Source organism: Homarus americanus, unplaced genomic scaffold, assembly GCF_018991925.1.
Source record: "Homarus americanus isolate GMGI-L3 unplaced genomic scaffold, GMGI_Hamer_2.0 scaffold55640, whole genome shotgun sequence".
Lineage (NCBI taxonomy): Eukaryota > Metazoa > Arthropoda > Malacostraca > Decapoda > Nephropidae > Homarus > Homarus americanus.
Window position 1 is genome coordinate 375,189 of NW_024713650.1, and position 11,196 is coordinate 386,384.

General features: G+C 45.2%; 1 protein-coding gene across 3 annotated transcripts in view; it reads left to right on the top strand.

Annotated features, from left to right (window-relative positions):
* Nucleotides 1-10,618, top strand: part of LOC121872442 (metabotropic glutamate receptor 6-like) — a 99,387-nt gene extending 88,769 nt beyond the window's left edge. For 2 of the 3 annotated variants that reach the window (XM_042375207.1, XM_042375213.1), the window contains exons 7-18: nt 82-204; nt 1,404-1,578; nt 2,952-3,058; nt 3,470-3,619; nt 3,883-4,016; nt 4,509-4,601; nt 5,561-5,764; nt 6,556-6,747; nt 7,652-7,787; nt 8,096-8,250; nt 8,500-8,704; nt 9,598-10,618. In XM_042375207.1, the coding sequence (XP_042231141.1) occupies nt 82-204; nt 1,404-1,578; nt 2,952-3,058; nt 3,470-3,619; nt 3,883-4,016; nt 4,509-4,601; nt 5,561-5,764; nt 6,556-6,747; nt 7,652-7,787; nt 8,096-8,250; nt 8,500-8,704; nt 9,598-9,809 (1,886 nt within the window). In that variant the 3' untranslated portion in view covers nt 9,810-10,618. The remainder of the gene's footprint in view (nt 1-81; nt 205-1,403; nt 1,579-2,951; nt 3,059-3,469; nt 3,620-3,882; nt 4,017-4,508; nt 4,602-5,560; nt 5,765-6,555; nt 6,748-7,651; nt 7,788-8,095; nt 8,251-8,499; nt 8,705-9,597) is intronic. The other variant, XM_042375220.1, reaches the window with a different exon arrangement.
* The last annotated feature ends 578 nt before the right edge of the window (nt 10,619-11,196 follow it).

Consider the following 11,196-nt stretch of genomic DNA (forward strand, 5'->3'; position numbering starts at 1 on the left):
TATGACACTCTCTAGATTTAGTACTTACCAATGGCATTTAGTGACACTTCCCCAATACTTACCAGCGACACTTCCCTACAGGTAACGAGCCGGAGGTGGAGGGGACACTGTCGGTACAGCCACAGGCCAACCCTGTCCGTGGCTTTGACAGGTACTTTCTGGGACTGACTGTGGAGAACAACAGAAGAAATCCTTGGTTCGTTGGTGAGTGTTCTGCTGTGTTCTTCTGTGTTCTTCTGTGTTCTTCTGTGTTCTGCTGTGGGGGTTCTGTTGTATTCTGTTGTGTTATATTGCGTTCTCTCCTAACTTTCTAGAAGCTGTGTTAAAGTGCTATGTCACGATGCTATGTTAAAAGTCTATGTTAAAATGCAATGTTAAGACGCGCTGTTAAAATGCTTTGTTAAACTGCTATACTATGATGCTATGTTAAAATTCTATGCTAAAATGTTATATTCCGATACAGTTCAACCCTCGCCCGCCATTTTCCTACTTCTTAACTATATCCTGAATCTCCTTTAAGAATTCTGTTTTATATTCCACGTAAAAAATAATCTGTCGGCAAAACTTAACCATTTTAGGACAAAGGTTTAACTTTTTTTAGAACGATGGTGGTTTAACTTTTTTTGGGGGGGGGGAGGTTGGCTTAAAGTAAGGACGATGGTTTAATTCATTGAGGTTAATTAATGGTTCAGCCCTTTGTGTACGATGACTTATGGAGGAAAGGGAAGGAGAAGAAGGGGAGGAGGAGAAGCGGGGAGGAGGAAAAGTGAGAGGGAAGAGGTGGGAAGAAGGAGAAGTGAAGGAGAGGAGGAGAAGGGGAGGAAGGGAAAGGGAAAGAGAGGAAGGGGAAGGGGGAGGAGGAAACATCGCTGGCTGAGAACATTAAAGAAAAAAAAATTAAAGTTGTCGTTTTTTTAGAAACTTCGTGAAAGTATTGACCGTCAAATCGCCAAAATTGTAATCGGATTATGCTTATTTTCCAACCAATGCCAATATTTTTGGGGAGAGATTACCGATGTCTCTGTCAAGTTTCAACTAAAAATCGGCTGAAATCAGTGAACTATAAGATTTATACCGTTTATGATGAAAGGATAGGACCTCGGATACTCTCCCACGCTCTCCCACATTCTCCCATACTCTCCCACACTCCCTCCCACAATATCCCACACTCTCCTACATTACCTAGCTCTCTCTCCTCCTCTCCCTCCCTACCTTACCTTACCACCTTCTCCTCTCCTATTCTCACCTCTTCCTTCTCCTCCATTTCACCACCACCACCACCACCTCCTCCTCCTCCTCCCCCTACCTCTCCTAACTCTCACCCTCCTCCACTCCACCATCCCTCTCACACCCCTCCCCCACCTCTCCCCCACCTCTCACCCAGCTCTCACTCTCCCCAACAGAATACTGGGAGGACCATTTTAAGTGCCGCTACCCTAACAGCTCTCGGACACCTTACAACGGCGCCTACAACAGGACGTGCACGGGAGAGGAGAAGCTCACCAACAAGAACACCCAATTTGAGGCCCAGCTCCAGTTCGTGTCTGATGCTGTCATGTCCTTCGGCTACGCCTTCAGGTGGGTCTTGTGTATGTGTGGGTGTAGGGGGGTGTGGGTGTGTAATTTGTATGTGTGTGTGTGTGTGTGTGTGTGTGTGTGTGTGTGTGTGTGTGTCTGTTTATGTGTATAAGTCGTATTCAACTGTATATCCATATATACCAAAATTTTAACGAAATATGGTTGAGTAATATAAAGAAAAGCGTAATATTATTATTTTCTACTGAAATAGAGAGAGAGAGAGAGAGAGAGAGAGAGAGAGAGAGAGAGAGAGAGAGAGAGAGAGAGAGAGAGAGAGACCTATAAAATACATCAAGAACATCAAAATCCTTTAAAAATCACTCTATAGTCTCACTCCAAATCCAGAACCTATGGTAAGTGGCTGGAAACTTAGTCTACAACATCCCAATAAGAACAGTCACTTTCCGTTCCAACACCATCGAATGGGTATGGGGCGTTAACAATAGCTCTAACACCTATCTCTATCACTCTAAGGACCCCCCCGCCCCAACCCAAGTCTTTCAGTAGGGAGAGAGAGAGAAATTCCCAGCCACTACATCACTTCATTCCTGTGCCGTTCCAGTCATCCTATTCCGTTCAATCTAGTTTTCCATTTAGTTTAAATTCAATTCACTACCAATTCCAGTCCCAGTGCTGCTTGGGTTGTGTAGTGTGTGTGTGTGTGTGTGTGTGTGTGTGTGTGTGTGAAGGTAAGTTACATGACCATAGGTAGTGAAACGTGGGTGGTAAAGACCGTAGACTTTCTCAATAATATTCTTCACCTATGCATAGAAGATTGTGTGGTAGTGTGTGTGTGTGTGTGTGTGTGTGTGTGTGTGTGTGTGTGTGTGTGTGTGTGTGTGTGTGTGTGCTGAGGATTAATTACCATACCTTTGAGATACAGAGAGAGAGAGAGAGAGAGAGAGAGAGAGAGAGAGACAGCAAAAGAGAGACAAAGAAGGAAAGAGAGAGAAAGGGGGAAACACTGAGGAGAAATTAGTCTTGCTTTTAGTGAACAGAGAGAGAGAAAGAGAGAGACAGAGAGAGCTGACTTTACCGTATATTGTATTAGATTGGTCAGGCAGAGTGCACCTTACCAAGAGAAATGACCAGACTTACTGTGTTTATCTCCAGCTGTGAGAGAGAGAGAGACAGTCAGAGCCCCACCCACACACACACACACACAGGGAGATATGTGAGATAGAAAGAGAGAAAGGGAGAGAGAGATATACATAGCAAGGGAAAGAAAGAAAGAAACTTAAAGATAATACCCATGTCACCTATATCACCAAACCATCATCATATCACCACCATATCACCATACCATCACCATATCATCACCATATCACCATACCATCACCATATCCACACTATATCCCCGTGTCCACCTACAGAGACATGCACCAGAAGCTTTGCAGAGGAGGTAAAGGCCTGTGTGATGAGATGCAGCCTATAGACGGTGAGCAGCTGTTGTCTTACCTGAGGAAGGTGATGTTTACAGGTGAGTGTTGAGGGGGAGGGAGGGAGAAGATGAAAGGGGTGAGAGGGACAGATGTGGGGAGGAGAGGAAAGGGGAAGGAAGAGGGAGGAATGAAGGGAAAGAGGTGAAGGAGAGGGAAGGAGGGAGGGAGCAGAAGTCAGTAACAATAGATATTAATTAAGTATCATTATTATTACCCGTTAATTAATAATAATGATAATAATAACTGTAATAATAATAATAATAATAATAATAATAATAATAATAATAATAATAATAATAATAATAATAATAATAATAATAATAATAATAATAATAATAATAACCATACCTGAATTACATACTTTACCTTAATTACACACGTCACCTTAATTACACACGTCACCTTAATTACACACCTTACCTTAATTACACAATTCTACCTTCCCACAGGACTCAGCGGAGACAGGTTTAAATTTGACCAACAGGGGGACGGGCCAGCGAGGTACAATATTATTCACTTCAAGCAAATCTCACCTGGCGTTTACTCCTGGGTCACTGTCGGCCAGTACGTCGAAGGTCTACTGAAGCTTAACATGAGTGGTGAGTCGAGCTGTGGAGGTGTGGTAGTGTGGTAGTGGTGTGGTGGTGGTGTGGTGGTGGTGTGGTACGGGAGTGGTGGTGGTGTGGTGGTGTGGCAGTGTGGTGAAGATACTAGAGCTGTCTATATTAATCTATATGTACAGTATATATTGAAGTATAAAGAATGCAATTATTCACACACACACACACACACACACACACACACACACACACACACACACACACACACACACACACAGTAAAATAATTCCGGTTCGTGTCAGCCATACAGTTCAAGCTGGATGATCCGTCACCGCCGAGTAGCGTGTGTTCCCTGCCTTGCTACATCGGCCAGGCCAAGAAGTACGTGGAGGGCGAGTCTTGCTGCTGGCACTGTTTCAACTGTTCTACCTACCAGGTGAGTCTGTGTGGCACAGTTCCGTAGGTGAGTCTCTCTGTGGCACTGTTCCATAGGTGAGTCTCTCTGTGGCATTGTTCCATAGGTGAGTCTCTCTGTGGCACTGTTCCATAGGTGAGTCTCTCTGTGGCACTGTTCCATAGGTGAGTCTCTCTGTGGCACTGCTCCATACACCAGGTGAGTCTCCCTCTAGCACTGTTCCATAAACATCTCAGAGTATAATCGATCACATCCTGCGGGGTGTGACCAACTTATGTAATAATTCCAGCCTCGATGACCCTTGAGAAGTTAGTGAGAGTCAGGTGATTAGTGGAGAGGCAGGTGATTAGTGGAGATGCAGGTGATTAGTGGCGATGCAGGTGATTAGTGGAGATGCAGGTAATTAGTAGGTAGGTAATTAATAACAGATGTAGATAATTAACAACAGGATGAAGCAATTAGCGACAGGTAGAGGTAATTAGTGGGTTAATTGAGTGGTTCTTGTCATTACAGATCGTTAGTCCAGTGGATCCAACCCGGTGTATAAACTGTGACTGGGGGACACTGCCATCCATTGACCATCTACACTGTAATCAAATCCCTGAGGTGAGTGTGTGTGTGTGTGTGAGTCAGGGAGTGTGTGTGTGTGTATGTGAGTGTGTGAGAGTGATGGAGTGTATAAGTGCGTGTGAGATTGAGAGAGTGTGTGAGAGTGTGTGTGAAACTGAGAGAGACAGACAGAGTGACAGACAGACGCAAACACAGACAGAGAGACAGACAGGAAGACAGAGAGACAGAGGGAGGATAGTGCCCCTCAGCTGACCACTCACACCGTAACCTCATCTCCGTGGTGAAGTAAAACTGAGAGGGACGAAAGAAAGAGTGGGAGTAACTGCGAGAGAGAGAGAGAGTGGGAGTGGGAGTGAAAATAGTGAGAGTGAATATAAGATAAAGTCAAAGAGAGAGAGAGAGAGAGAGAGAGAGAGAGAGAGAGGATGCATAGATGTGTATAATGTATATATGTATATTTCCCTGTGATTGTGTGCATGTATATTGTATTTTGTGTGTGTGTGTGTGTGTGTGTGGGTGTGTGTGTGTGTATTAGTTGTGTCTACCACCAATGTTCTAGGGAAGATGCCCGTGTAAGTCTATGGAAACAATGACTCTCTCTCGCTCTCTCTCTCTCTCTCTCTCTCTCTCTCACTTTAACAATATTCTTCCCCTACCTCGACGTTCGCTCTCATTTCCGCCATGTAAATTTATTCATTCTTGCTTTTAACCTTAAACCCTTGAGTGTGATGACTTAACCCTTGAATGTGATGACTTAACCCCTTGAGTGTGATGACTTAACCCCTTGAGTGTGATGACTTAACCCCTTGAGTGTGATGACTTAACCCCTTGAGTGTGATGACTTAACCCTTGAGTGTGATGACTTAACCCCTTGAGTGTGATGACTTAACCTCTTGAATCCTTCTTCACACTCTCCCTCACACTCTCCCTCACTCTCCCCCTCACACTCTCCCTCACACTCTCCCTCACTCTCTCCCTCACTCTCTCCCTCCCAGGTATACATCAGACCAGATTCGTGGTGGGCAATAGGAGCAATGTTGTTCTCCTCGTTGGGCGTGGTGATGACGGGCGTGGTGGTGTGGGTGTTTTTCAGCCATCACGACACGCCCGTGGTCAGAGCCTCGGGCAGGGAGCTCTCCTACGTCCTCCTCTCTGGCGTCTTCCTCTGCTACGCCATCACCTTTGTTTTTGTTCTCAAGGTATGTTATGTTGGTTTGAGGTCCCCCCCCCCCTTCAGAGCTGTGTGTATATGACCCCCTTCTTCAGGAGCTATGCATGACCCCTTCTTTCAGGGATTGTGTGTACTTGACCCCTTCTTCAGGAAAGCTGTATATGACCTCTTCTTCAGGAGCTGTGTGAGACCCTCTCTTCAGGAGTTGTGTGTACTTGACCCTCTTCAGGAGCTTTGCACACCCTCTTCAGGAGCTGTGTGTACTGGACCTCTTCTTTCAGAGCTATGTGTACGACCCCTTCTTCAGGAGCTGTGTACTTGACCTCCTTCTTCAGAGCTATGTGTAATGACCCCCTTCTTTCAGGAGTTAGGTGTACTTGACCCCCCTTCTTCAGAGCTATGTAATGACCCTTCTTCAGGAGCTGTGTGTACTTGACCCCCTTCTTTCAGGAGTTGTGTGTACTTGACTCCCCCTTCTTCAGGAGTTAGGTAGATTTGACCCCTTCTCTCTCTTCCAGGGCTGTGTGTAATGACCCCTTCTTCAGGAGCTGTGTGTATATGACCCCTTCTTCAGGAGCTATGTGTAATGACCCCTTCTTCAGGAGCTATGTGTAATGACCCCTTCTTCAGGAGCTGTGTGTATATGACCCCTTCTTCAGGAGCTATGTGTAATGACCCCTTCTTCAGGAGCTGTGTGTATATGACCCATTCTTCAGGAGTTGTGTGTACTTGACCCCTTCTTCAGGAGCTATGTGTAATGACCCCCTTAATTAAAAAACCTTTACTAAAATAATGTATATCTTGTTTGTGATCGGTCAGCCGTCGGCGGTGGTGTGTGGGGTTCAGAGGTTCGGGCTGGGGTTCTGCTTCGCCGTGGTGTACAGCGCCTTGCTCACCAAGACCAACAGAATATCTCGCATCTTCAACGCCGGCAAGAGGACGGCTAAGAGACCCTCCTTCATCTCCCCGCGCTCACAGCTCTGTATCTGCTTCTGTACCGTCTCTATCCAGGTGTGTTTGGGGGGGGTGATGCAGGTGTGTGGGGATACAGGTGTGTGGGAGTAAGTACAGGTGTGTGGGAGTAGGTACAGGTGTGTGGTAATAAGTACAGATGTGTGAGGGTAATACTACAGGTATATGAGGATGGTACAGATATAATGGCGTATATATGGTGATGCTAACTGGTAGTAACAATAGCTATAGTAACTGTAGCTTAACTGGGGTGAACTGATAATAACTGTAACTGTAGTAACTGTAGTAATAGATAATATAGAAAGAACCTACAAAAACTTCTACATAAAAACAATTATAAGGTATAATGATATCTGGTGATGATCTGTAGCTCTGGTTCTGTAGGTGACGGGTGAAAGGGGAGGCAGATATAATGAAGTCTCTGGGTATCGAACTCTGGGACTCTGTATTGCTGGTGGAAAAAAAATGGTACTTGCTATTTAGTGAGGAAGATAAAGTTGTAGGGGAGAGTTGGTTATGTATTTCGGGGGTAGTTTGTGGAAGTGTTCTCGTTAGTGAGGGTATGGTTGTTGGTGGAGGTGGTGGTGGTGGTGGTGGAGGTGGTGGTAGTGGTGGTGGAGGTGGTGGTAGTGGTGGTGGAGGTGGTGGTAGTGGTTGTGGAGGATGGTGGTAGTGGTGGTGGAGGTTGGTGGTAGTGGTGGGTGGAGATGGTGGTAGTGGTAGTATAAGTGGTGGTGGTGGTAGTGAAAAGTAGTACTAGTAGTAGTAGTAGTAATATTGTTATGAATAGTGACTGTAGTAGTGGTGTGGTGACTGTTAGTGGTATGTGGTGACTGTGGTAAGGGTGTGGTAACTGTATAAGCTGTGTGGTGACTGTGGTGACTGTAGTAGTGGTGTGGTGACTGCGTGTATTGAACCTAATCTGTCTTGGTGCCCGTGGTAGGTGGTGATCACGGGGGTGTGGTGGGTGGTGAGTCCCCCCAGAGCCATTCATCACTACCTGGTGAGGGAGGACAACTTCCTGGTGTGCGCTGCCTCCATCAACGCCTCCTACATGATCGCTTTCGCTTACCCTATAGGTGAGTCTCCCCACTGTGTCACATTCTCGTTTTCTCTCTCTTTCTTCCTCTCTTCCATATATGTTCAACCATTTTTTCTTCTTTTACTCTCTCTCCCCCTCTCTCTCCCACTCATTCTCTCGCTCTCTCTCTCTCTTTCTCCTCCAGGATTGATCATAGCCTCCCCATCTCTCTCCCACTCACTCTCCTCTCTCTCCCCCTCTCTCTCCCACTCATTCTCTCGCTCTCTCTCTCTCTTTCTCCTCCAGGATTGATCATAGCCTCCCCCTCTCTCTCCCACTCACTCTCTCCCTCTCTCTCTCCACCAGGACTGATCATAGTGTGCACCATCTACGCCGTCCTCACCAGGAAGATCCCGGAGGCTTTTAACGAGAGCAAGTACATCGGCTTCACCATGTACACAACCTGTATCATCTGGCTGGCTTTCGTCCCGATCTACTTCTCTACTGCTAACAATGTGGAGGTGAGTGAGTCTCTCTCTCTCTCTCTCTCTCTCTCTCTCTCCCACAAAGTTACATATTACTACCAAGTTCGTGACCATCTCTCGCCCTCAGCTACAGTAACTAATATAAGCCTCCCTGCCTTCCCACCCACTCTCCCTCACTCTCCCTTACTCCCACTTCGTCTCCCTCATTCCTACATCCTCCCACCACCTCTCCCTCCCTCCCACTCTCCCTCACTCTCTCACATTCTCTCCCTCACTCTCCCACAGCTACGGATCACCACCACTTCAGTGACCATCTCCCTATCGGCAACAGTGGCTTTAGCGTGTCTCTTCACCCCCAAACTTTACATTATTCTCTTACACCCGGAGAGGAACGTCAGGCAATCCATGATGCCCGCCGCCAAGTATTCCGCCATCAAGAACAATCTCTCATCCTCATCCCAGCGAGTCGACTCAGGCACCCAGAGTGAAGGTACGGGGAGAGAGAGAGAGAGAGGGGGGGAGGGTGAGTGAGAGAGAGAGGGGGAGGGTGAGAGACGGAGGGGGAGTAAGTATGTTTTTAGGTGTTAAGGAGAATGAATGAGGGAGAGAAAGTGTGTGTGTGTGTGTGTGTGTGTGTGTGAAGAATACATGAGAGAAGGAGAGAGATAACATAGGGCAACATTTATCTTAAGTAAACATAAACATTACCATATTGACATTCTGGCCCGTACGATAACTTAACCTTTACAGACGACAGCGTGAAGATTACGATACTTTTTTCACCCTCTGACACCATAACAACGATAACAGCCACTAAATTATAATAACAAAGGGTTTAATGGTCTGAAATCTATTAGACAACAAACTTAGCTCCTAAATAAAACAAAAAACTTTAAGCATTCCACAAATAAAAACACGACTTATGGTGAAAATTAACATACGATCACTTTTCCTTTTCGAGTAAGATTACGTAAACATTGGACCAGAATTCGGAGGAAATTTCGTATAAAAGTTACTTGTTTCTCCACGTACGACAACTTCGGGGGATTAATATAACTTTATCTATATATTACACTATTTTACCCCTTCAGAGAGACAAACGAACATCATTGAGAGAGTAACTTTAACTCTTTATCACTGTGTGTTAGGAGATTCGTACTGTGCCATCAAGTGTGTGTGGGGGGGGGGGTGTCTGTGTGTGTGTGTTTGTGTGATTATATTTATTTATATACCTGTATATATTTACAAATTTAGACTATTTGTAGTAATCTGTTATTTTCTTTCATTATGTAAATTGTAATGTCTTCACTCTCTCTCTCTCTCTCTCTCTCTCTCTCTCTCTCTCTCTCTCTCTCTCTCTCTCTCTCTCTCTCTCTCTCTCAGCAGTGATCTTCCCACTAGACTACGAGCTACACGAGAAGTTGAGGACGATGGGTTGCGCCTCTCATCCAAGATCCTCGAGTGGCACCCAGACCTGCCCTGCCTCCTGTTGCCTGCCTGACCACCGCTGCGGGGCCACACTCACCCTGGCCCCCTCCCCGGCCACACCTGCCACCAATGGCCCTCTTCAAGACGTCCCAGATGTGCAGCTGTAGATAAGCTGTCCAGGAAGTATCACTGTAGATCACTTGTATTGTTGTAGATTATTTGATATAAAGCTGTAGACCATATGATGTACAGCTGTAGTCCACACGTACAGCTGTAGTCCACATTATGTACAGCTGTAGTCCACATGTACAGCTGTAGACCATATGATATACAGCTGTAGTCCACATGTACGGCTGTAGACCATATAATGTACAGCTGTAGTCCGCATGTACAGCTGTAGACCATGTGATGTACAGCTGTAGACCATGTGATGTACAACTGTTGACCACATGCACAGCTGTAAACCACATGTAAAGCTGTAGACCACATGCACAGCTGTAGTCCACATCTACAGCTGTAGACCACATATACAGCTGTAAAGGACGTACATCTGTAAATCTTACGGTATACAGCTGTAAACTTAACCTAATCTGACCTGACCTAACCATAACTAAGATATAAGAGATGATCCGTGACTCAGAGACGGATTACTAAACACTCAGACCTCTGATTGCTCTACCACTCAGAATACCATATATATGCTCTGCACTCTGGTCTATTACAGAGCAATTTTGAGCTATGCAATTTATAATGAAGGTAACATTGATCACAAGACGCTGTTATACATTCGTTATGTGGCTTGAAAATACGTTATGTTATGCCGATCAGAACATATTTGTACTCTTTGTTTTCCCGATCAGAACACGTTTGTACGTCCAGACAGAGAAACAGACAACAGACACAGACATAGACATAAGAAACACACAGACAGACAGACATAGAGATAAACAGAAACAGAATTAGACAGATACAGACAGAGGAACATATAAAGACAAACAGAAAAATAGACAGACAGAGAAACATACAGACACAGAGACTGACAGACACACATAGACAGATACAGACAGGCAGACAGGCAGACAGGCAGACAGACAGACCTCTCAGTCCAAAACTTGGCCAGTATTCACCTCACCTCTACTACTCATCCTCTGCACCGCCAGGTCGACCACCAAATTAAAAGAGTTTCCCCCAACTGTCGTCATTTCCTCCCTGATTAAAAGAACGTGTGTTTCCTTACGTCATTTTAGCCTTTTAGCGCATTTATACGTTCCGCAGTGTTTCCTTACGTTCTGTTAGCCATTCGAAGCATTTATACTGTCCGTAGGTTGGTAGGTGAACGTGTGTGGGTCGGAACATTCATTTATTTTGTTTACACTGGTGTTAGAAGGCTATTGTATATTAAAAGAACGTGTGTTTTATTACGTTATCTTAGCCGTTCAGCCACATTTATACGTTCTGTAGTGTTTTCTACGTTGCTTTTATAATTTCTAGTGATTTGAGAATTCCATTATATGCTTTACAGAGATCTAAGACCTGTATATCCCTTATAAAGAC